Source organism: Typha angustifolia, chromosome 15 (assembly GCF_048772165.1).
Source record: "Typha angustifolia cultivar Huaian chromosome 15, ASM4877216v1, whole genome shotgun sequence".
NCBI classification, from domain to species: Eukaryota; Viridiplantae; Streptophyta; class Magnoliopsida; order Poales; family Typhaceae; genus Typha; species Typha angustifolia.
This window is the reverse complement of record NC_133253.1, coordinates 21,480,390-21,505,781: the sequence shown is the minus strand read 5'-3', so window position 1 is coordinate 21,505,781 and position 25,392 is coordinate 21,480,390. Positions and strand designations below refer to the sequence as shown.

At 36.9% G+C, this 25,392-nt stretch overlaps 4 protein-coding genes across 5 annotated transcripts; 1 reads left to right on the top strand and 3 right to left on the bottom strand.

The window, feature by feature from the left end:
* Nucleotides 1-409: 409 nt before the first annotated feature.
* On the bottom strand, nucleotides 410-3,425 carry LOC140779635 (endoglucanase 22-like). Its single transcript, XM_073124807.1, has 5 exons — nucleotides 2,872-3,425; nucleotides 2,530-2,742; nucleotides 2,221-2,421; nucleotides 1,855-2,109; nucleotides 410-1,265 (listed from the first exon to the last, which is right to left on the bottom strand). Exons 1-5 carry the CDS (start codon nucleotides 3,106-3,108, stop codon nucleotides 606-608), a joined length of 1,566 nt encoding a protein of 521 aa, XP_072980908.1. The 5' UTR covers nucleotides 3,109-3,425; the 3' UTR covers nucleotides 410-605.
* A 6,149-nt stretch (nucleotides 3,426-9,574) lies between these two features.
* Nucleotides 9,575-15,683, bottom strand: LOC140777664 (uncharacterized). The gene is made up of 7 exons (XM_073121933.1): nucleotides 15,021-15,683; nucleotides 13,977-14,015; nucleotides 13,812-13,882; nucleotides 11,539-11,603; nucleotides 11,381-11,470; nucleotides 11,155-11,247; nucleotides 9,575-10,300 (listed from the first exon to the last, which is right to left on the bottom strand). The coding sequence occupies exons 1-7, from the start codon at nucleotides 15,542-15,544 to the stop codon at nucleotides 9,893-9,895; spliced, it is 1,290 nt and encodes a 429-aa protein (XP_072978034.1). The 5' UTR covers nucleotides 15,545-15,683; the 3' UTR covers nucleotides 9,575-9,892.
* Nucleotides 15,684-19,079: 3,396 nt separating this feature from the next.
* LOC140779125 (annexin D5) lies at nucleotides 19,080-23,561 on the top strand. Of its 2 annotated transcripts, none has more exons than XR_012107284.1 (7): nucleotides 19,080-19,193; nucleotides 19,776-19,921; nucleotides 20,144-20,362; nucleotides 21,269-21,484; nucleotides 21,562-21,651; nucleotides 22,215-22,546; nucleotides 22,906-23,038. XR_012107284.1 is itself a non-coding variant. In XM_073124103.1 (7 exons), exons 1-6 carry the CDS (start codon nucleotides 19,118-19,120, stop codon nucleotides 23,107-23,109), a joined length of 951 nt encoding a protein of 316 aa, XP_072980204.1. In that variant the 5' UTR covers nucleotides 19,080-19,117; the 3' UTR covers nucleotides 23,186-23,561. The 2 variants fall into 2 exon arrangements, 1 of the variants encoding a protein (XP_072980204.1); XM_073124103.1 differs by lacking the exon at nucleotides 22,215-22,546 and adding an exon at nucleotides 23,186-23,561 and having other exon boundaries at nucleotides 22,906-23,109.
* Nucleotides 23,562-23,781: 220 nt separating this feature from the next.
* LOC140777060 (uncharacterized) lies at nucleotides 23,782-24,144 on the bottom strand. The gene has a single exon (XM_073120960.1). The coding sequence runs from the start codon at nucleotides 24,142-24,144 to the stop codon at nucleotides 23,782-23,784; it is 363 nt and encodes a 120-aa protein (XP_072977061.1).
* Nucleotides 24,145-25,392: the final 1,248 nt, after the last annotated feature.

The window sequence follows — 25,392 nt, the reverse complement described above, 5'->3', positions numbered from 1 at the left end:
ATATCTACTATATGATTGTGAAAAGACTTGCTAACAAACATAGAGTTTTTGGTCAAATTAGGCCGGTCTTAGAATTTTTATTTTAACCAAAATTGTATTATTCCAAATTAAATAATTAAAAGACTCTATCTTACTATAGCTATCAGCACGTTTAGATAGAAATATTTAGTGATTTATATATGTATAATGCTAAGCTTATCGGTAATTTATTTAATATTTTTTAATGAAATATGATTATATTTAGCTTCTTTTTTTTTGTCGATTAGCATCTTATTAGTATTTTCTTTTCTTAGATGAAACGTTGATAAATTTAGTATTTTACTTATAGTTATAATGAAATATATATTTTTAGTATTAAATTTGAAGTTGGGCAATTTTGATTGAAAAAAAAGGGTTGAAAGAGGGCTAATTTTTCCGCAATAAACATACATCTCTGTCCTCATTTGTACTTTTATTCTTGTAGTAAAAGTACAATAAGTTTTACATGCCTCAATTTCTACTCACACAATAAAAAATTTCAACAATAAATATAAATTTTGAAAGAAAAAATAAATTACTCTACAAAGTATAACCTACTTTATACGCTTTTCTATTTACACTTTTTTTTAGGAAGAAGAAATTTGAGCCGGTAAATTTTGAATATGTTTACTAGTTAACTGATGAAATTTCGCAAACAAGCTAACCATCGGTGCGGTGTTATACGTACACGCCTCTGTCTGCATAAAATTCCATCTCTCGTCTCTAAACTTATCTCGGCAATTAGGTCCTCCGACGATCGCTCCGACAACCACATTCGGGTTCGGCCCCTGCCTCCCAAACCAGTCGTCATATCCTTGGGTGCACCCAATGAACCCATTGTTCACCTTATGTGACACAATTGAGGCTCCTCTATGGTGCACATTTACGGGGTATTTGGGCCCATAGCCCACTAGATAGCTAAGGCCCATTGGGTTTGAGCCCAATATATAGTCTACTTGGGCTTTTGCTAGGTCCAATAGCTCATTGGGCTGTACAGGCCCATCTGGGCACTGTAGCTCCTGCCGGGCGTCGGCCAAGTAGTCGGAGTAGGTGGCGAGGAGGAAGGCGGCACTCGAGACATACTGCATGTTGTTCCACTGGCGAATATAGAGCATCCCGCCTGGACTACGGTCGACGTTGCTGCCGTTATTCTTCCCTAGGCATGCACACAAGTAGTATTCCGCCTTGGTTTGGTACTGCTCCAAGATATGCCTGTGCTTTTCCGAGTGTTCTCCTTTCAATAGTAGCTGAAATTTAAAATAAGAAAAAAATAAGTGTCTAAATTCCATAATTCGATCTCATATATACAAAGTAATATATATATATATATATATAGCTAGAATTAATTGTTTTAGCGTCGGTGGCATGCCATGAATCGAGACCGATCGAATCATCTCATTATGTTGGCAAATTAAATGCTTGGTTACGTGGAGAAATAAAATAAAAATAAGAGTGGTGATATATTTCGTATGGTTTCCTTTTGAACAGCTGTTATGATAGCGAAACAAATATATAAGTCTCGAAGTTTGGTGTCCTGCTATTGCATAAAGTTAGCTCCACATTTAGGTCTCTTTTAGACCCGTCAGGTCTTAATCCCCCACAAGACAAAGGCATGTTCATACCATTGATGCCTCAACTCGACTGTATGATTCTATTCTTCTCCTTCTTCTTCTTCTTTTAAAATATATATATGACTTTGAACGGCTATTCTAAAGTCCCAAGTCTTAAAATTTAGCATCGGATCCTTCACCCCAGTGCATCTAATACCTCTTATATTGTTATGGTCCTCTTAACATCCCAGCTGAACTATGTATATAACTATATCATTAATTTTACCTTGGAGGCTAAGATTTGGACGCCGGCGAACTTAACGTCCCAGCTGAACTCGGTGATTTCCCATCCAACTCCTCCAAATGATTCAGCTTTGTCGACAGCGTAATCCAAGTAATCCTCCCTCCCAGTGGCTCTGTGGAGCCACAGCGCCGCCCACAGCAACTCATCCTTGTATCCACTCACTGATGCATAGTAACTCTTCACGGCATCTATGCTGCTATCGTACTTCCCTCTGTACTTATCCGCGAACTCGAATAACTGCAAGTAAAACACAGCCGATAACAATTAACGTACGTTTTTAGATTAGTTATAAGTCTAGATAGAATATATGTATGTATGTATATTGTATAAGTAAGTTTTGTTACGTACCTGTTGTGCGTGATGCAAGAGGAGGTGTGAGTAATGTGGGTTGGATTTCTTGAACACGATGGAGGCGGCTGCCATGGCGGCCGCCGTCTCGCCGGCGAGGTCGGATCCTGGGTTTTGTTTGTCGATTTTGTATGCCTGTCGTGACGTCGTCATGTCTTCCGGCCTTTGCCAGCAATAATGATCCGTATCCCCATCTCCTACCTGTAATGATATATATGTGATTAAATGATCGATACAACTACTCATCTAGTATTAAGAGTAGTTAATGATCAGCTCCAAAAGGAAAAGAAAAAGAAAAGCTTTTTTTACCTCGGCCCAGAGGACGTAAGGCTCCGTGTGTGCTTTGACGAAGTAATCCGTCCCCCACTTGATGGCCTCCAAGGCGTGCTGGTATTCGCCGGCGGCGGCGATATCGCCGCCGTACTCGATGACGCCCCATGACAGCATCGTGACGGTGAAGGCCATGGGAAGCCCGAACTTGACGTGGTCGCCGGCGTCGTAGTATCCCCCGACTAAATCCACCTGGAAAGTTGTGGAGAATATATCTCTTGATTAGAAAAGATGAAGATGAGAAGTTGAAAGAAATCTTTCTTTTTCTTAAAAAAAAAGAAGAAAAAAAGTTGCAAATTAAGAAGGATGATTGAGACATACTCCTTGCTGCAGGCCGTCGGTGAGGCCGGAATGTCCGCGCCACGTGACGCGCTGGTTGTACGGTAGATGTCCGGAGCGTTGGGCTTCGAAGTAGAGAAGACTCTTTGAAAGCGCATCTTTGTAATCGATTGCTGCCACCGCCGGCGAGCTCCAAAGGAGTATCGCCACAACTAGCATCATTAATACACAATCACTGATCCTCAGATGCCAACTTTTGTTTCCTTTCCTTTCTCTCATCTCTCACACAACCACAGCAAAACTTAACGGCGACCGGACGACAAGGAAATTAAAGGAAGAGGTTTTACTGGTAGCTTCTCACAAGCTCGTATATGGAGGGAAACAGAGGAAGAGAGACAGAGCTCCCTGTTTGCTTCCCCTTTCTCTGCTCTCCTCTGCTCCTCTTTATTGCCTCCTTCCTTCCTTCCCTGTATTCAGGAACATCTTCTCAAGCAACTGGGAATAAGAGAAGTGGTCTTGTTTCCTCTAATTCTCAGAAACTTCCTATTGGGGTTGGGGTTGGGGTCGGAAGGAATTGCGAGTTTGTTAGTCTATGAATGCAGCCCATTTGGAATAATAAATTTGAACACAGAGACTTATTCTCTCGGGTTGGTGCATGGAATACCGAGTAAGAGGATTAAAAATAACTAATAAATAAAAAATTAACTGCAAGGTCGACGGTGACTTCCTCTCTCTCTCTCTCTCTCTCAATAATCAAAGTGGAGAGTTTCTCAATGGGTAGGTAGGTACACCTGATCATCGTTTTGACTAAGTTAAAAGGTTAGTCCATCTCAATAATGCAAGCAAAGGGTTAAAAGAAGAAGAATTTTGGACTCGTTATGGTTAAGTTTGATTTTAGTGGAAGATGCGTTGACCCAAACTTTTTAATTCATTTGGAACCTATATACAACCCCAAGGTTGAGTATTTTCACATTCTTTCCTTCCAAGATGGGAGACTTAAAACCTCTCGTACTCCTCCCCTTCTTGTGTGAGGTTTCGGATCAATTACTCCCTTTGACTCCAATCCATCTCTCACCCCAAGTTTTATGCCTGATTCCCTCTACCAAATAGCTCGACTCTTGTCCTAATTCAAGTTTCGTGTGCTCAAACGAACGATCATAAAACTGCTTAATTAGAGAATAGTTTAATTATTACTGGAGCCATTAACTTTAATACCACTTGTCGGTGCTAATATGGAGTGGTAATCCAAAATTAGCCAAAAAGGTCTTACTATAACTATTGCAACGTATAGTCCAAGTGAGATGTTTGTCCAAGGTTAGTCACTTTCACTCTTGTTTCTGATTTGAAACGAGGGATTAAACTGGCCACTTTCCACGTAGTACTCAAATAGTTCGTAATTAAATAGAGGGGGAGAAATCAAACAGTACGTGACATTCAATTATTGTTACGTCGTAGTCTGAAAGAAAACGAACTACCAACGTAAAAGAGGAACAGTTAGAACGACGATAGGAGTTGTAATAGTAATTAGAGATTAATTAGAGATTAATTAGAGATTAATTAGAGCTACGTACCAACGTAAAGGTGTATGGAAAAAAGCATCTAAAATATCGATGATACTTCATGCATATTAATTAACAACCTGCATATAAATTAATATTGTGACCACCATATTCTATATATGATAGCAGCTTGCAGCTAACTCCACAGTACTACGTAATAACACCAAGCCAAAATCGATACTCCCTAAGACAAGTGTTTATAAATGATAAAAATAAAAAATAAAAATATATCCCTAAGCATTCACTGTCACCAACTTAGGAAATTAATGAGTTGATAAAATGGACCATATCGACCCATACACATTATTATTACGTTCCACTTCTAATTAAAATATCTCAATGTACATCACGACAAATTAAGTTAGGTGTGATATTACCATGATCATAATAATATTGTTATTAGTAAACTTAATTAGATTTGTTTTGGCCCCACGAGTGCAAGAAAGTTCAGTGGTTGTAGAGCAAAATGTTGAACTCGATCCAGTGGTGTGAATTTGGGGTTTGACTTGGCTAACATATTTCTTAATAGATTCTCTATGGCTGGATTGCATGCATGGAGATGTCAGAATAGTTTTTGTTTGGCGTACATGAAACGCGTTTGCTTGGTGTTTGACCAAGGACTAAGGGAAAATGAAAGAAAGAGTTAGAGGAGGAGGAGTTGTTGAAATAAATATCAAGCCTTTCACACATGCACAGCTATCTTAGCTTCTTAATTCTAAGGTGTAAGTCTTTTGCGTTCTTCTTCATCATGTTACATAGTCTTTACTTAACCATTCAATTAATATATGTATATATATATGTATTGAGAGAGAGAGAGAGAGAGAGAGAGAGAGAGAGAGAGAGAGAGGAGCTATCATGCTGCGGTTTAGATTGTGAAATTATGTACCTATTTATGAGAGATTTTTAATAGGTTTTTAAACGTATTAATTAGGAGAGATTTTGATAGATCATGAAATATCCTTGTCGATATTAAAAAATTTATTATATATCTGTTTTAATAAATTATGGAGAGTCTGAATTTATGATCCATGGATGGATAGGACCGAGTAGGAGGAGTGAGAAAAAAGAGAGACTTCTTTTGACAAAGATGGTGAAGCTTAACCTAACCTAATTAATAAGGTTAAACATGGTATCTGAGGAAATTTGGACCTTAAATTGAATTTTTTGATGCGACTGTAGCAATTGTTGCCTCGGAAAGCGTGTGTCTCACCTATCAGATTGCAATTATTATTTTCTTAACAATAATGAGTATTTTATAAAAGCTAACATTGACGCCGTTTATCTCTGTTTTCATCGGCTATAGAGTTCATAAATTTTGATGCTTTTTTTGTGTCCTTTTAACTTGTCTTGTTGTATGGTTTGCTCATTAATATTATTTTATATTTTCTATTAGGTTTGGTAATCTTATATCTTTTAGTCATATGGAATTTATAGGCCCAAGTGTTGGACTATTGAAACACGATGGAACCGCATGCTAATTCGAGACTCTTTTGTTCATGAAATCACCGAGATCGTTCTGTATTCTTTTCTTTGTGTCATCGGGCTTGATGTTATGATCTATTTATAGTGCTATATAAATTTAGGTCAACTATGGAGTTTCTGTTAAAGAGTCGTCGCTCTACCACTTTTTTTTTTTAAAGTATCAAACTGTCATATTATATCTCTCATCGTAACTCGGGAAAAATTAATGAAAAATTATCACCACCTAAGAACTTTCATTTAAAATAATAATTAAAAAAAACATTGACTTAGACAAAGATCCTTCAAAAGCAATTATGGGTATTCACTGTTTGCAATAACAATAAATGTGCTAATAAGTTTGTATAAATAATGTGTTTAATGTGGCACAAATGATTATCTTTGACTAGGGTTGACTCCTTATTATTATAAGTATTGGGATACTTATACAATAAAACAAATAATTATCAATCAAATATATTATTTTTGAGACAATAAAAGTGAAACATAGAGGTGATTTTATTTTATTTTTTGAAATTTCTCAAAAAATAATAAATTAATACTTTATTAAAATAAGGTGAAATAATATATAATTAAGTGATAATTTAGTTGAGAGGCTTCAAACAAAGTCTCAGTCAAACTTTTTTCCTTGATGGATGAGCGAGACCTACTAATCCCCTAACCACGTATTTCTCTATCTCACCATTGATAGCTACTGAACCACTGTTCATTAAGTCTACAACATTATTATTATTATTATTATTTGATGAGACTACTTCCTAACTTAATATATCTATTCTTATCTCGACTCGGAGAAATGGATTTTTCATACAGCAGTTCCTCAACTCATCCAATTCTACTCATGATTGTCGTCTTCCTTAGATGTTGATTTCTAACGTAAATCACGCTTAATCTTTTATGGTTTGATCCGATTTTAATTTAACTCTATTTATTTTAAATTTACGTACTTAATCCGATGTTGTTCCGGTCAAATTAATTATAATTTGTACTCAATTGTTGACGAAGATATATTACTACTTAATTACTTACATAAAAATTTAATGATGGTAAAGATAGTTTAGCCATTTAGCAACTTATTTATAATAGAAAAGATTGAAGCTAATAATGGTGGAAGTAGTTGACTATTTGTACCATTAGTTATGGATGAAAAAAATATTCAGAGGTTAAAATATGGTTTGGTGTAAGATGGTTAAGTGTTCGTGGTATAAATTGAAATAAATACCTAACCATGTCTATCTAAAATATAGTTTGCTTAAATTTATAAGAAATTATTATGCCGACAAGTTTGATGTATTCCTGTTCATTATTAATTAAAAAGTTGTTAGCCATCCATCAGTCAAAGTTATTGTTGAGGAAACAAGTTATAAATTGATAGAATGGGTAATAATACTATCAATTTGGTGCCATTTCGCTGTCCAAGAAATATAGAAAACAAATGCGCATGAGAAAATTGTGCTCTTTTATCTAATTTTTCAAGTAAACAAGAAAAATGACTCCGACGCCGGCCCTAGTTTTGCTAGAGTTTGGCATAGGTCTATTTCTATTCTTTTAGAGGGTTTTTACTCTCGCTGCCCTGCCGGTGAAGGGAGAGGGAAAGTCCTTTCCTTTCGATGCTTCTCTTTTCCATCATTCTTTCCATCATTGACTTCCTCTTGTCATGGCTCCGCTAGTCTCTCATTGTCATTGCCTTGTTGCTCTCCCCACGTCGTCATCATCCTTTGCTGCTTGCCACCACTTTTCCTTACTGTTATCAGCTTCGTCTCTTTATCTTTTTTTCTCTACCAATTTAGTGTTACCTATGTCGTTATCGTCCATCCTTATTGTTGTTCACTATCAATGTCTTGCTCCTCATCACTGCTATCGATTTCACCCCTTCCCCTCCTCCATCCACTTTTCTCTCCATTACCATAGAAGCACTACAATCGGTGACCTTCCCTCCCTTTATTTTCTTGTCGGCCGTTGGCCTTACTTAGTTTGCCAAGCCAACATAGATCCGATGGGTGGGGTGCTAGTCAGGCTCTCACGTATAGTTGATGCATGTGTTTGTTAAGGTCTTGTTCCATTTGCTCCTCCTCTCTCCTCATCTTCGCTAACACATTTCTTGTCAACATTCGAATCTTAGCTCCGTGTCTTTTGTGGAATCTTGGAATTATTTTATTTGCTTTACCCTAGGATATTGTAGGTTTTTTAAAAAAGAAAATTATGTCAGTTGATAAGTAATCTTCAATCTTTCCACATTAGGGAATTCACACGGTTGTATCTTGAAATGTAGGATTGACGAAACCTACAGATTAACTTGAGGCTCTATACTTCTGTTAATTTATTATGGTCGTTCTTCATAATTATTTTCTTTATGTCATTGAGCTTGATATTTTATTTTGTTTAAAAGCTAAGTGTGTGGTATATATTAAAGAGCCGTCACTCTATCCCTCTCCCCTCCTCCTCTCTGCATTAGAATGTATTAATATAACTTCTAATCTAACTCTACCGGCTTTCCTTATAAAAACAAAATAAAGTAAACAAGAGAGGAGATCAAATTGGATCAAAATTCTCAGCAGAAGAATATGACCGGATGAGTCCCACCTCCTGAAAAAGATTAAAAGAAAAATCCAACCTTCTAGCTCAAATTGTCAAATTAGATTTATTGTTTCTTTTTCAACATCCTACCTAACAATTGTAATTGGTTGACGTTGTCGTAGTTGAGAGAAAAAAAAAACTAAAGAAAATTTAGCAGGTGATTGATAGCTCTACTAGTTGATGTGCTATTAGTTGTTTTCTTTTTCTTTCTTTTTTCCTTTTATTTCCTAGAGAGAGAGAGAGGGAAAGAGATGTGCTACTACTAGTTATATTGCTCAACAACAAGGAGTAAGATTGGTATCCATCGTTAATTTATAGACCCCACTTGAAAGATTTATTCACACTTCCTCTCCTTTTTTTCTCTATCTCAAAGTATAGAGGGAAAAGAGGGGGGGAAAAAAGGAAGAAGATTTTGTACTAATTTCTGTGTTCTTCTGTTCCTTTGTTCCAATCTCTTGATATCTTTGCAGTTGTCAGAGGATAAAGGATGTCAATTATTTGCTCAAAAAGAATTAAAGGAGGGGGGGGAAAGAAGAAAAGAGGTGCCAATTAAGTTCTTAATGCTAGGAAAAGTTTGTTGATTGATTCCAAGGAGTGGAATAAAGACAGTGATAGATGATGATTTCATCCTATGGGTCCATCTATTATTTGCATGACAAACAGGGACGGCTTATATCCTTGATCAAGTCCATCATCAAACGACATCATAATACCTATATAGAAATGGTCCTAGTGGCTAAGAACCCTTTACAAATCCCTTTTCACAAAGTTGTTTTTTATGGTGTGTGGCTAAAACATATTAATCTTAAGCTTAATGAACATCACTCAAGGAGAAGCTAATAACTACTGTGATACACCCAATCCATATCAGTTTTAGGTTCTAATTCCGCTTGATGAATTTGGATTTGATCCTATAAAATGTGACCTGAATCTAATGTTTCACCATCTATAGCATTCAGTAATTCCAGTGAGTTGCATTGAATAAGTCAACAAGAAATAATATATAGATCTTTCTCTAATGAAATAATGCCAGTTATCTTGTCCAATTTCAAACTACTTATATCAACTGAATGCGACGCTCAGCCTATGAGACGAACAAATATGAAATCTAGCTTAATAATTTACCTTCCTTCAAGTAAAATCCAAGTTTTTTATTATCCCTTGGAAAACACAGCAACATGGGCTTTCAGGCCACAACAGTTTCGGTGGTTTGAGAACTGTACATAACTACCGGCAACACAACAAACATCAGCAAAGTGAACTTAATTTATATATCAGGAAATCTTCTGAAAAAATGTGCGTCTCACTTGAATACATGAGAAGCTGGTAATCCATGATATAATAAATTCCAGCATCTGAGGTTGCATCTCATGACAACTCTCATCACAATGTTATCAGCTGGATGTGCATGTTGACACCATCCTTAAATCTCTTCCTATCCTTTGCCTTTAGTCATCAAGTCTGGAGCACAGCCAATCAGTAATATCTTTAGCTATATCATCCCTTTCAGGTTCGAAAAGGAGATCATGTAAATATCCTTCGTATAACTTTATGGATTTGTCTATGGATGGTGATTCTTCATAAAGTCTTTGGGAGGCTCCAGGGTCAGTCACTTCATCAGCTGTCCCATGGAGGACTAGGAATGGAACATAAACTCTAGTCAGATTCCGCTGCAAGTAGGACATTATGCGGAGAATCTCGTTACCAGTTCTGAATCTGATTGAGCCAGTGAAAACAAGTGGGTCTGAGTACTTGGCCCTTAGAGCCTCGGGATCACGGGAAACAAGAGCCCCATTCTTAGATGAAGAACTGAACTGGTATTTGGGAACTAACGCAGAGAAGATCGGCGCAACAACCTGTCATTAAGAAAGGACGTGTCATAGATTGTTATGCATCATCCTGTAATTACTTAATTTACTTTTACATCTCATTACCATGACTAGAAGAAGAAAGAAAGAGCATGTTTTAGTAATCTCAAAAAAATTGGAGATTTAAAATCAAGAATTGGTATTAGGATAATCCACACGATTATCAAACACAACCCCTACAACATATGATTTTGTAGCTATTTGCTAGGTTGCAGTACAGTAGAGAAATGCATTATGCACGTAGTGACGCAATGGATATTGTGTTCATTTTAGTATCTTGCTCCATTAGATTTAATTTCCTTTCAAGTATCATCATAATCATTTTGAAACCATCAAACCTCACAGTGAAATTTTTGATGGAAGACAACACTCCAAACTTGAAACCATCTCCACAATCAAATTAACATCTTTAAATCACCAAAAGATCTATAAGTTACTAACGAAGAAAAATACTAAGGAAGTTTAAATGAAATTATTGTAAAAGAGGATGTTGACTACTTGATTACACCTTACTACTAGACAAACCATGTGATTATATCTCCATCCGATCTCAACAATAGAAGTCAGCGTTTAACCAGGTCAATCAACTACATTAGGTTATAAATCAGATCCTAATATTTTATAGTCCATTTCTCTGCAGTAGTTGTTAGCTTTAGAACCCATAGTTGCAATATTTGGATTTGGATCCAATATTTTCATCACATATCCAGATCTTATGGCCAAGAAGACATGAAGGCAAACTGTGTGGATAGGACTGACAAGTGCCAACAAGTGAAGTTTAAAGAAAATTTGGGATCAATATTGTCACACTACTAACTTTTCAAAAAGAGTCATACACTTACAGCCACAATTGGATGAGATGGCTGAACATGAATGGCAGGTGACGTCAATACTACACCTTCAACAAGCACTTGAATCTTTGGATCTAGTACTGCCTTCAAATGTTCACAGAAACAGAAGAACAACCAAATTTAGTTTAGAAATATAATGCAAAATCGAGTATTGTAGCAACTGATACTGATACCATGCCATCTTACTGCCAATTAAAATATTGTGAAGTGATCATACCTTCAGAACAATAGCTCCACCTGTTGAGTGACCAAATAAGAAGCAAGGTAAACCACAGTTGTCTTCCAAGATTCTCTCCAGAAATGCTTTCTGTAAATACATGAATTATCAAAACAAGAACAACATGGAACTCAGGTTCTGTTAATCAAGTACAGTACCAAGTCATCGACAGCATAATCAAGTGAATGAACGTAACCATGCAACCCATCACTTCCACCATGCCCTGAGAAGAAGAGATAGCACATTTATGAATTAGAAACTATAAGAGTTCAATATCATAGATTCAGTATTTATTTTGTCACTAAAATCAACATACTGGTTGTTATGACTTTAAAGAGTAATCTTCAGCTCTGGCTTGCCTGTACCAAGTTTTCAGCCAAGTCATGGTTGGTAATTTGGTGAGTGAGTGTAGTCAGCATGAAGAGCAAAGCGTATGGATGTAAAAAGTAAAGCACTTTAAATCAAATTATCATTTATAAAAGATTAGGCCTTGATTTGAGGCTAAGCTTCGAACTCGATTAGGTAGTCTCATTCCTTAGTATTGATTTTTTGAAGAGTAAACTTAATCAGATTTGAAAAAGATAAAAAAAATATTTAATTATTGAATCAATTTAGAGGTCCCTGAACCAGTTCAAGGCGAGTCCCTAAATTCAAAACAAACAATGCCTTAGGAAATAACAAGTGAAACCCAGCAGAAGTCTCAAAATAAATTAAAGCTCAGAATTCAACTTCAAACTCTAATGACTAGCTGATTTGACTTGTCTCAATCAAGCCTTGCAATCTTAAACCAAATCATGGATGATACAGTTTTTTCAAAACCTGAATTGAATCTGCAAGTTAATCAATGGATGTCTAGAACAAGAACTCCAAGCAATCTCAAATCCAAGTGAAGACCACCTCACCACCTACTTGGATGTCTTCCATAATCTAAGATCTTGAATAGGCAAGGTTAGAAAATAATATTGGAAAGTGATAGCAGAGTTCATATACCAAGAGCATAGACAGCATAAAGTACAATACAATAGTAAGTGCATGGCAAAGATAGAAGGTGCATTAGACTGTCTAGATCAGATCATAAAGAAATTATAGAGAACAATAGATCTTGGGTAGCAAAGAATAGTTATTCTGCATAGCTGGACAAACCTATTAAGGTGAAAATAAAGAGAAGTGTAGCGTGTCATCTTCAAAACTTTGACATGATAATTAATTCTAATGAGCTGGAAAGACTCCATTTAAGGAACAGAAGGTAGACTTTTTTTTTCCTTCAACCATGACCCAAAGCCCGCCTAGGGATATGATTGTTCCATAAACTTAGTCATTCTCGCTTTAATCCTAACCTCAAAAACTTGGCATGCCCATAAGTTCTTAATGCACAGCAAAAGGAGGGATGTCATTCAAATTTTAAGAGAACAGCAGCAGAATCCTTTTGCTCTACCCATGGAGTAAGGTGTGTTTAGGGATATAATTAAGAGCTATGTGTCAAAGCCTAGTAAATCAAATTTCTCAAGGTGAAAAGCCAAGTCAGAATTTGCAATTTGTATATCTTTTATGAGTGATGAGTGTTTTACTGTCACATTTCTTCCAGGCTTGCCACAAAGTATTCACTTCAAACAGTTTTATTGCATCTCATCCTCCATCGCTATCACTTCTAGAAACTTTCCCATTTTATTTGATTTTTTTTCAAGTTGCAACTCATCCATCAAAACATTCTCATCTAAGAAAACCTTTTCCTGTACATCTTACGTCCTGGCTGCCAACAACTCAAATAGTAATATACAAGTGGAGAAGTGAACCTTAGCAAGAAAATATAAACTTAAAGAATCCCCTGATAAACTTAAAACATTTCGTACATAGTAACTAATTTCAATGTTAGTCAAAAGGAAAACAATTCATGGAGAATTCATCAATGATTTTATTTGAGAAACATTCAACTATGAACTTAGCATCATTTTTTTTTTAATGATATGCTGCATTTAAATTCCATAACCAAGGTTCCCTTTATAGTGCAAGTGAATGGCTCACTTAACCTCCTACAATCTCTTTTCAGAGTGACAGGTAAAGCCAAGTTGGAGATTGGTTGATATTGGTGATGTCTGAAATTGTGTGTTGATTTACAACCATTTCAGGCAACATTGTGGATTTAGACATCATGATCTAAGTCAAGTTTTGTCCTAAATTGAAGATAGAATCTGTCAAGGCCTACATCCATTGACTCTAAAGTAGTGTGCTCTATGATACTACAGTTATCACTCCTCATGACTCAAGTTGTCTATGCTTTCTATTCATTGTACATTTCTGAAAAATATAGTAGAAGAACATCACAACTCAAATAACAATCACATATATGATTGATGATATTTGATAAAGACAGAAGAAAATAATATAAAATATTGCCTCATTTGTTGAAAAAGGTTATATGATGAGAAATTACCAATCCAATCCATAGCATAGACTTTGAGTCCCTTGTCATTCAATTGCTTTGCGAAATGATTATATCTTCCACTGTCAGACATCAAACTAGTATTAGCACAACCACTGTCCAACTCTTGTTGTAATGGCGATGAGCCAATGAGTCAACAAACAGATGTCTACATACCTGTGCTCATTTAAACCATGTAGTAGAACAACCAGACCCCTGTACCAGGCAAAGAACAACCAATGTTAGCCCTTAGTCAAAACAATCTTAAGAACGATAACATTCTGCTTCAAGACTAGAATTTTGATGAAGTGTTCTTTATAGCCCCATCAACAAAGTGATATGACCTATGTCTAAAGACAGAAAAATCTACAAAAGATAAGAATACCCATTGCAAACATGCAGAGACGCATCTTCAAGAGTTGGCAATCCTATTGATGTTTTCTCATGACAAAAAATGGTGGATTCAGCTGATGGAAGTTCAATTTCCAATGAATGTCAATCAATGGTTTAAAGGATCTAGACTGTAACTTATAAAGCCTACATACATGAACATTCTGTTGAAGTTAGGCATCCTTCTATATCGATTATTACAATAAGTTCTTGGGAACAAATCATCAATTAGCACCTGAAACAAGCCTTAGAAGGGTGCTTGGATGTCAAGGTTGGCTAATTGTGAAATATCACATATATGGAGGAAGACAGACATGTTCCATTACTTCCAACGAAATGTATTAATCTGGTCTCTGGGACTTAAAAAACTTTACTAGTTACCTAAAGTGGGACCGTCGTGATGTTACTTACCGAAAGAAAAGCCCCCAACTCAATATTCCACAAATATCTCCTTATGGATGACCAAAATCTACCCAACTACACCAATACTCCCTTATCCTTTAAAACCTAAAGTTGTTCACTTTCAAGAACAGTCGCAACTAAATATGCCTGCCGACCACAAATATTGCAGCTAATCTTTCTTTCTAGTCAAATCTTGCTCACTGGGGTCCCATGACCAAACAAATATATCAAAAGAGCATCTAAGCTCTTGGCCACTAATCATGCTCTGCCAAACAACAGAACGTTTTTTAAGCGAACTCATTTATTTATTAACCATTACCCTGATAGATTTTTACCCCTTCTTCCTTTGCAAGATAAATAATATATTTTTCCCCAAAATTATCTTTTTAATTACTTCAGATAAGACATAAAGTCTGGGATTTCTCTTACTTGATTGGAGTAGAAATGGGAGTCCATGATTGCGTGAATAGTGTATCCCCCCTCGCCGTCTCGAAAAGACCGAACTCTCGCTTACTCTTCCCTTCTTCCTCTCCCTCCTCCTCCTCCTCCTCCCCCAGCCGTCTGATCGCCATCGCTCTTCTCGCCGCCGCCTCATGATCTCTCCGCCGGCGCGTCGCTACCGCAGCCGGAACCCTAACCATTACCTTCCCCTCCGCTGCCACGACCAACGATCGCCGCTGGAAAGGGTGGAGGAGGAGGAGCAAGAATCCATAGAGAAGCAAGAGAAGACCACGGAGAGCGCGAAGCGAGAGAAGCGCGCTCACCCGGCCACTAGCCCCGGAGGTCAGAACCAACGGCTGCGATGCAAAAGCGGGCCTCATCGCGCGGTCCATACGTAACGATAGCCTCGAGAGCGAGCTCGTTCTCGCCGGGAACTTCTTCTTCTCTGGCGAATACCGGTGGTGCGTCGGGAACCTCGCTGCCGGATAAGCGGTGGCCCCGATGCAGATCATATGTGCGAAGAAGCCCAAACTTCTTCGAAGAAGTCGACGACTCCACCAAAGAAATCGCAACGGTCTGCGATTGGCGAGGAGTGGCGTCTCTATGTATCTCTCTCTCTCCCCCCACCCCCCCCTTGGCTTTAAATCCAAGAAAGTGGAGGTCTAGAATACGAAGGAAGTTTCTTATTTTAATTTTTAACCCCCAAAATATTTTACTCGTTCTCGTCTGGACCCGACCGGACCGTCTGCGGTCCGTAAAGTCTCAGTGGAAGCGCTCTGAATGGCACGTGGACTTCGCGGCGTAATGGCGCTGCGCCTGACTCACGTGTCATTTGCCCTTTTACATTTCTGCCCCTCAAGATTCATTTTATTTCTCTGCAAATCAATTATTATTAGAGATAATTATACTTGCACCCCTAAATTATTACCATTTTATATACATACAAGCATAAGCACCTGGACTATTGACTTGCAAGTAACATAGAATAAAATTACGAAAATATAATCAAATAAGTGTCTGAAAGATTTTTAATACTTCAAAATCTATGTGCCAAAAATAATAATATTAAAAAATAATATTAAAAAAAGGGTGATAGTTTAAGAAACATAAGTTTAGTTTACTGGATTTAACCATCCATCAGCACAAATACCTACTTGTATTTAAGTCTTTCGGCATGGTATGATTTAAGAATTCAAAGTTTACGACTCAGAAACGCAGACATGAAAGACTCAAAACTTGTTCATAAATAAACGTTGACTTCTGGAGAGGTTTTATATGTAAGTCAAGCATAGTACACATTCAAGACCCCTTTTGTTTTTACCCGTGCCGTTTGATTTCATCCAGCAGAACTCAGATGACCCGAGTCCAATTCAAACGTTTGACTCTCTCATTTCTCGTATGAATGTATGTATGAATGCACTAATCATTTCTCTACAAGTTTATTTTTAGGGGAAATTGCAATTTATTCATATGGTTTAGCTCAATTGTAAGAAATTCTTGTATGCTTTAACTTAGTCTTACTTGATTTGAGGTTAAATTTTAAAATCGATTACTTAATCTTATTTTAAAAAAAATTAATTTAGTTAGATATGAAAAAAAAAAAAGTAGTTGCTGAATCAAGTTAGAGATTCTTAAATTAGTTCAGGAGAGAATTCTAAATTTAAAGCAAATAAGACCTATTAGTTGCCATTTAATGAAAAGGTAGAATAACAATTTTGCTCCGTAAACAATCTTTTCCTTTAGACGAGAGGGATATCTTTATCATATAAATATAGTCTAGCATGAGAAATTGGTGTATGCTTATTAACTTCAAATATGATGAAAAGTAATAATGCGTTACACTTTGTTGTCCAAACTATAAGAGTTAAATGCTTAAGTTGAAAATACAAATGCTTCGTACAAGTGAGCACAAAATGAGCTACAATTATCCCTTATTTTTAATAATATCCCCTAAGGCTTGGTCCAAAATTTTTTCTATGGGCCTTGTCCTAAACCTTGGTCTGGGCCTAGTTGTTTTTGATATACTATTCTCTTCTCTTGTAATGTGGATTTGGGTCCTTTTCTTCTGGGCTCCATCCTGGATTTTGGGCCATATAGTGAAGTTTTTGCCCTGTTCTTTTTCTTTTTCTTTTCTTTATTTTTGCCTCTTCATTTGGTTCATGAAATGCAATGGATTCTTGTATTTATTATGAGAACTAGTTTCCTAATACTGTGTGCCATCCTTTATATATATATATTTATATATAAAATCTAGAAGAATTATGATACAAGGTTCCTAAGAACAAAATTTTAATTAGCCCAAGACATAGTCAAAGCGTATAAGATCGTTGACTATTAATTGTTCAACCTTTAGCAAGTTAGTAGTTTCATGAATTTCATAATATAAAGAAGAAGAAAAAATTAACTTTTGGTTGCAGGTCAAACTCAGACAAGCATACAACTTTTGGTTGCAGGTCAAACTCAGACAAACATTTAAAACATGCATAAATCTTTCGACTATAAATAACATAAAATATGATGCAGTGAATGGCAGAGCTTAGGCACATCTTAAAATGTACAGCAAGTAATAAATTTACTAGCAGTCATATAAATTTTGCCTACAATTCTTTTTTCCTAGTTTTTATATTTTTATTTTTTTTAATTATTTATGATATTGTATTCATAACATAATTCCTCGATAATAAATTACTTATTGTATGTGGCTCGATAAAAGTTTTTTTGTATTAAGAAAAAGTTTTTTTTTAATCATTTATAAGCTCGAAGACTAAATATGAGTTGGATAAATGACCAACTCTCCTTAGATACAGAGACACTTAGGCCTCATCGAGTTTTTAGCTGTCTAGTCTAGGCTTCAAGTCATATGTCGAGCTGTTCCTCTAAACTAACCTTACTGTCGAGCCATCAAATAAATCGAGCTAAGCCACCAAAACCACTAAATAATTTATCCACAATATTATTTAGGGTTGGAATCGAACTCATGACCTCCTTGGTCATTGGGAAGGTAACTACCAACATAATTCCACGATAATAAATTATTGATTGTATATGACTCAATAAAAGATTTCTTGTATTAAAGAAAAAGTTTTTTTTTATCATTTATAAACCCGAAGACTAGATATGAGCTGTATAAATGACAAACTCTCCCTAGATACAGAGACACTTAAGCTTCACCAAGCTTTTAGTTGTTTAATATAGACTTCAAGTCATATGGCGAGCTGTACCTCTAAACTAACCTCACTATCAAGCCATCAAATAAATCGAGCTAAGCCACCAAAACCACTAAATAATTTCTCCACAATATTATTTAGGGTTGGAATCGAACTCATGACCTCCTTGGTCATGAGGAAGGTGACTACCAACATAAATCTACGATAATAAATTACTGATTGTATGTGGTTCGATAAAAGATTTCTTGTATTAAAGAGAAAGTTTTTTTTTATCATTTATAAACCCGAAGACTAGATATGAACTGGATAAATGACAAACTCTCCCTAGATACAGAGACACTTAAGCTTCACCAAGTTTTTAGCTGTCTAATATAGACTTCAAGTTATATGCCGATATGTTCCTCTAAACTAATTTCACTATCGAACCATCAATTGAATCGAGCCAAGCCACCAAAACCACTAAATAATTTCTCATCGAACTCATGACCTCCTTGGTCACGAAGAAGGTAATTACTCGGTCTAAGAGTTAATAGGTTGTATCACAAGAAAGTTAGGCATTATTTTGTTTGGGCTTTGAGTAATTAAAAAAAAAATGAAATGATATACATATAGTTAGTAATACCTATTAAAAATATATAATTAGGGAACAAACGTAACAAGTTTCAGTTACTTCACCTCACAGTTTTATCGGTGGCCACGTCACATCGACCTCTTTCGTAACCGTTGGATACCGTATCTCGACGCTCCATCGGAGATGAACGGCTAGGATGAGAGAACCGTTGTTAGACAGTAAACCACGTGTACTCCGCCACGCTGTGGGCTACGCGTCGCGTTTGTCTTACGCAATTATAAATTGCAGATTTGAGTACCATTACTCCATTGACACCAGAAGAGCAAGGAAGAGAGAGAGAGAGAGAGATGGCCACAGTAAGCATACCTCCGGTGCTCACCTCCCCTCGCCAAGACGCCATGGATCTCTACAAAGCCTTCAAAGGTGATATATTTAGACAGCTTTCAATGGATATGGTTTCGGAATTTAGGTATGCTGGTTTGTTGGGAATTAGGTATAAGGCTTCTTACTTTATGTGAGTTTTCTTTTGTTTAATCGGTATCTCTGTGATTTTCTTGATTGGTAGATCATATTTATAATTCTAGGGGTTTTCTTTGCGAATTCGGAGGTTTTAAGGTAAACAATCTGGTGCGATTTTATCTTGTCTATTTATTTGTATCTTAATACGATTTGCATGGCGTAAGGTGAAAAAGTTGCTCCATGCTTCAAAACAGGGCATTCATTGCCGTTTGATCAAATTTAAGCGTTGGTGTATTCTAATATCATGTGCAGCTCAAGATTGCAAGCAAATTACGGAAAGCGTATAGGAAAATTGCCAGAAAATTATGGTGTTTCAGCTGATAAGTTGCCAAACAATCTTGGCTAAACCATCAATGTCATCCATCCTTCATTGTGTCTCAATATTGAATGCTTCTAATTATGGATTTTCAACTGTTTATCCATCTAAATAATTAATGCAATTATACAGAAAGTCTTAACATCTTTTTGACTTTGATAATGGCATAGGTTTCGGTTGTGACAATGCGAAAGTCATAAGCATACTTGCCCATCGTGATGCAATGCAGCGAGCTCTCATTCAGCAAGAATACAGAGCAATGTATTCTGAGGAACTTGCCAGTCGTATATCGTCCGAGCTCAGCGGTCACCTCAAGGTATGAAGAAGCATTCAAACTAGTATGTTCGTTATATGTTTTTCTCAAGCAAATTGGCTTAATAAATTACTTGTAACTTACAACCACCTGCTATGGTTGTAATAAGAAACCAAGTTAGAACAACATTTCCCAGTTAACCCATGTTGACTGTCACTAGTAAGTATCTTACATGTTATGATATTAATCCATGGTTGACTATCTGTTCTACGTCTTCCATACCAGAGAGCAATGCTGCTTTGGATCCTCGATCCTGCAGGACGTGATGCGACTGTACTGAGACAGGCACTTACTGAAGATGTCATTGACTTGCAAGCAGCCACTGAAGTAATATGTTCTCGAACACCATCTCAGATAGAGATAATGAAACAAGCATACCATGCACGATTTGGTTCTTATCTTGAGCATGACATTCAGCGTGCCACATCTGGTGATCACCAAAAGGTCATCTCTTATCATGGCTTATGTTTGCCATTTTTATGTACTTTCTTTGGCTATATTTTCTTATTTTCTGAAAACTTGGTGAAGAAGGGCTATCTATATTTGGGTGCTACTGGATAAAACTTGTCATCGTCTCATCAATATCATAACCCACAAATAGAACGTGGCAAATTCTGTTGACATCATTGAATCATTGACATTTTGCTCTTTCCTTTGATCTGAAGCTGTTATGCATAGTTACGGTCTACTCATGCTTAATTTTTGACATGTCCCCCTTCTGTATTCGTACATCTAACTTGGTCAGCTATTATTCACAGATTTTTGAAGAGAATCAAGTTTTAGGGCCTTCCTGCTTGATCTGATAATGAGCTTTTCCAGTAGCATAAATTGCTGTGGTTGATGAAAACCTACATGCTGTTGGTTGTTTATTTGAAATCGTAAAATTTGTGGGGATTATATGTTCTCTTGTATCTCATGAGACTCTCAACTATGAATTTATGAAAGGCTTACAGCATCTGTTTGATTTTGTAGAACTTTCTTGTAGGAGTGTCCTTTTTGCTTGAATCGATTCAATCTAGTAATTCATAGTTTATATGTAAATTTAGTGGAATAATTTACAAAAGGCAGTTACCTAAGAGATTGGAGGTTGGGTGGTTGTAGACTTTGGCAATGGCCTGCTTCCATGTAATGACAGATCTAATCTGTGCAATCTAAAGTTTCAGGAAGTAAGATATTTTGTATGTGAACTGCTGATCACTTGGATTATTTAGACCAGCATGTCTACAACCTCGTACTTATCTGATTCTTTTATTGAGATCTAAATTAATCAAAGTACCTACCATGGAATGGTAGAGCTGTCTAACGAAAAGTTGTAGATGGTGAATTGATGATTGGTGGCATATATTGCAGCTCTTACTTGCATACATTGGAAAGCGACGTTATGAAGGTCCTGAGGTTGATCCTGCGATGGTTAACAAAGATGCAAAAGAACTCTTTAAAGCTGGTGAGAAACGGTTGGGGACAGATGAGAAAACTTTCAACCATATTTTTAGTGAACGTAGCAGGGCACATTTGGCAGCTGTTGCTTCTGCTTATCATCACACCTATGGTAGATCCCTTGAAAAGGTAATTCTTCTCTTCTAGTCCTTTACTTTTACAATTTAATTTTCTTATGGGAGATTTATAACTGATATTTCTTCTAGGCTGTCAAGAGTGAGACATCTGGAAATTATGAATTTGCTCTTCTCACTATATTGAGATGTGCTGAGAATCCAGCCAAGTATTTTGCAAAGGTATCTTTTTGTTTGATCCTAAATTCATTAGGAATTATGCTTACTTTTACACACTTTTTATCGTTGTCCATCTGTGAAGGGAATTCATCCATGTGGTGGCTTGAAAGTAACCTTTTCTACTTACTAGGTGGAGAGAATAGTAGTACTTTGCACTCCCTACAGATTTCTATAATCAGAAAATATTAAATTGAGTTAGGTCACATCAGAATGTCATTGTTCTGTTTATATGTTACATTACAGAGTTGGATCCTGGAACCTATCGTTTTTATTTCTATATGGTACAATTAGTTCATACTAGACAGACAAGTTTCATCTTTTGGGATAAAGCATCTATTGGGACAATTTGTATTTGATTGAAGTTCGTATGCACATTATTCTTAAGAGTGGTTGTATGCAAGTTGAAGTTCATATGCCATTAATTCGAAGAGTAGGTTTTATGCCTGTTGAAAGTTCTTAGCCTCTTTATTTTCTTAAAGATTCACTGCGGTCATTGTTGTTTTATATATGCTACTATTACAAATACTGGTTCTCCAAACTCTTAACCAACGATGGCCGTGCCACAGGCACAGCACGTCCCGCGGCACTTGCTGACCGTGCCGTAAGAAAAGGAGAGAAAAATGTACCACCTTGGCTGTTACCGTCGCCGCTTGCCTGAGCTTGTGTCGGGTGCCTTAGCCGAGGGAGGGGAAGAAAGAGATTGTGAGAGAGAGAGAGAGTTTATCGGTTAAAACTTAAGTTGCGGATCCGGATCCTTTTTCTTCCCCTCCCTCGGCTAAGGCACCCAACGCGAGTTCGGGCGAGCGGCGACAGCGACGACGAAGGCCAGCGGCGAGCTCGACGACGAAGGCCAGCGGCGAGCTCGACGACGAGGTCAATGGCGAAGCTATTAGGAGAGGTGCCGTGCGGCACCCTTCGTGCCACGTGCTGGTCCGCCGCCGGCACGGCACGATCATCCTTACTCTTAACAGCTATTATTGTTCTTTCCCCAAAATTATACCAACCCTGCTTTGATTTTTTGAGGCAGATAAAAGGAATAGTGCTACATTTAGCCCATGCAACTTGCATTTATCTGCATATTAAAATCTTCTATCATTCTAGTGGTCATCATTATCTTTACTTTTCTGCGCCTATAAAGTTCTAGCTTTATCTTATGGTTTTTGCTCCTCTTCTTCCCAAGAGTAATTTAGTCATTATCCAAATTATTTTTCTTAGTCTTAACATTGCGACATATTATATATTTCTATAACATTTCAGATATTGCGCAAGGCAATGAAAGGCCTAGGTACCAATGACACCAAACTGGTAAGGGTAGTGGTCACCAGGACTGAGATTGACATGCAATATATAAAGGCAGAATACCAGAAAAAATACAAGAAATCACTTAGTGAAGCAATACATTCAGAGACATCAGGCCATTATCGAACTTTTCTCCTTTCCCTAGTTGGTTCCAACCATTAGGTATATTTTCTAATAACTATGCTAAGTGTGTTCATTGGAAGTTATTGAAAGCTAAATTAGTGCAATACACTTGCAGGGAAGCTTGCTTTTCCAGAGCATATTTCCATCGTCCAGTCCAACACTCGCATCACCTTAGAGCTTGGTCTTAAGACTGATGATGATGATCTACTTTGGAAAATATGTTGGCTTGACTGTCTTTGCTAGAACTTTTTTGCTGTTCAGTCTATCTGGTTTGCATAGTAAGTTTGCAGAATGGTATTTATGTTCAGGGTTTGTCTTTCTCTTTATTGTGTATATGTGAAAATATTAGTCTATTCTAATTGTGAAAATATTAGTCTACTCTAATTGTAATGTTTGTCATGGTGGTTCAGACGTTGTCAAATGTCAGGCCTGTTTCCTTGTACACGCACTGTGTAAAACTCGGTTCATTCGTCAGTTGAAGATTTCTGTCATTCTATTGTTTTTTTAATGGTCATAGTCACTTATTCTTCTTTGGATCTATCTACATAAAGTGAATGATAAACCATACGAAAATTCTTGCGATCCTAGTTTTATTGGCAAACAGCTTCAGCATTAGTATGTTACAGGTACACAAAAGTCTTGACATTAGTTTGTTAAAGTAGATGGAAGTTACACACTGAGTTCGCGATTACCTTCATGAGAGTCTCTATGCTAAGAGGCAGTAGAGGAGGAAGAAGAGATCACTTTCTTGAGCAACTGGAGAAGAGACTGAGCAACCTGAACAGTGGGATCAACATTGGCAATCTCTCTAAACTTGGCATGCACTAAAATTGCAGCTTCCAGCCCAACCCCAAGCCTGACCTGCTCATCCTTGATGGCCTCTGCACACAATCCACAGACCCAAACCCCACCAAATTGCTCCTTGACCCATCCAATGTACCCAACTGTGCACTCCTCCCACATCCCACAGCACCCACACACTGCCATCTTCACCACCTCTTTGCTCTCCATGGCTGCTGCTTCTTCCTTCGTCTTATCTAGCTTTTCTATATGGGTGTCTTTGTCGAGCTTCATGGCCTTTAAGGGCTCTGGAAAAGTATCCGGTGGTAGTTGCTATTTGTAATTGTAAGTGGGTAACTCCATGGATAGTGTAGTATGTAATACTATGCATGGGTTGCTATTTCTTTTGGGTAAATTTTGGTGAGTAGCATTTGTAAAGAAAGAGGATGGTAGGGGGAGGTATCTTTGTAGCTAGGCTTTGTTGCTTTCTGCTCGTGAGTCTTGTCTCTTTTGCTCTTGTGCATGGGGAAACCATGAAGGACTCCCGTCTCCTTGTGATGGAGTTCCAATGCTACCCCTTTTTGTTAGGTGAGTTTATCTTCTCCTCTTAACTAGACAAAGCCATTAGGAGCATCAGGAGAGTGTGGTTCAACTCACCTAGCAGGCTATTGATCAATCTTAAGAAATTAATATTATTTTCAACATAGAATCTCATGGATAGAACTATAAACAAGTAACTTACTGCAACAAGGTTCATAATAAGTTATCATTATAGCTCAGTTATTAAATCTTAATGACTCATAATTTATATGTATATGTTTGGAAAAAGTTTGTTTTCTTCTTCATAATTAATTAAAAAAATTTGCAAGATTCAAGATAATTATGCATGAGAAATGCAATAGAATATCATTCCTTAATGGAGGCATGGATGATTGAGACCTTATCATCATCCAGTGAGAGAATGCATGATAAGTTTTTCTTATATTAATTAAGAGAATCTAGTGTATGATGGAACCAAACCATGTGCTATTGATAGGACATGAGTGGGTATGGGTTTGCATGGGAAAATGTGAGATATTATTTCATGCATGAATATAACTTCGAATAGGGGGGGGGGGGGGGGTATCTTTCATAGTCTAGTATGTCAGAGTAAATTTGAGCACTATTGCACTTAGGTGCAGTTATTTTAGGTACTTTGGTGGTTAGAACTTGGTGTTAATTTAATTCCCTTTTGTCTAATTGCTTAGAAATAACCAATGGGCTAAGTTTGGCTGCCCTGCATGCAGGGCAATTGCTCGTCTCATAGCAGAGATTTGGGAAAAATTAGGGCATTTTTTTTATAAAATTTATCTAGGCCCTAGTTGGTTGAGCGGAATAAGTTCCTTTTTTTTTAAGAATAAATCCTTTTATTCCATAATAAGTGTGCCTAATAGGGATAGGAAAACAGAATAATTTCTGAGTTTCGGGATATCTATATTCTATGTTTTGGATGGATAAATATTTTCAAATAACTCTGCCACTTATTCTAAAATGCAAATGACT

What these genes read in the sequence shown, in the direction of transcription:
- LOC140779635 (XM_073124807.1), bottom strand. Translation starts at nt 3,108, where the DNA reads ATGAGAGAAAGGAAAGGAAACAAAAGTTGGCATCTGAGGATCAGTGAT. An exon ending in CCGACGGCCTGCAGCAAGGA is followed by an intron (nt 2,743 to 2,871) that starts GTATGTCTCAAT and finishes ACAACTTTCCAG; the next exon opens with GTGGATTTAGTCGGGGGATA. An exon ending in TCTTGCATCACGCACAACAG is followed by an intron (nt 2,110 to 2,220) that starts GTACGTAACAAA and finishes TTTTACTTGCAG; the next exon opens with TTATTCGAGTTCGCGGATAA.
- LOC140777664 (XM_073121933.1), bottom strand. Translation starts at nt 15,544, where the DNA reads ATGATCTGCATCGGGGCCACCGCTTATCCGGCAGCGAGGTTCCCGACG. An exon ending in CTATGCTATGGATTGGATTG is followed by an intron (nt 11,604 to 13,811) that starts GTAATTTCTCAT and finishes TCTTCTTCTCAG; the next exon opens with GGCATGGTGGAAGTGATGGG. An exon ending in GTGGAGCTATTGTTCTGAAG is followed by an intron (nt 11,248 to 11,380) that starts GTATGATCACTT and finishes GAACATTTGAAG; the next exon opens with GCAGTACTAGATCCAAAGAT.
- LOC140777060 (XM_073120960.1), bottom strand. Translation starts at nt 24,144, where the DNA reads ATGAAGCTCGACAAAGACACCCATATAGAAAAGCTAGATAAGACGAAG.
- LOC140779125 (XM_073124103.1), top strand. Translation starts at nt 19,118, where the DNA reads ATGGCCACAGTAAGCATACCTCCGGTGCTCACCTCCCCTCGCCAAGAC. An exon ending in TCTCTACAAAGCCTTCAAAG is followed by an intron (nt 19,194 to 19,775) that starts GTGATATATTTA and finishes ATAATGGCATAG; the next exon opens with GTTTCGGTTGTGACAATGCG. An exon ending in CAGCCAAGTATTTTGCAAAG is followed by an intron (nt 21,652 to 22,905) that starts GTATCTTTTTGT and finishes ATAACATTTCAG; the next exon opens with ATATTGCGCAAGGCAATGAA.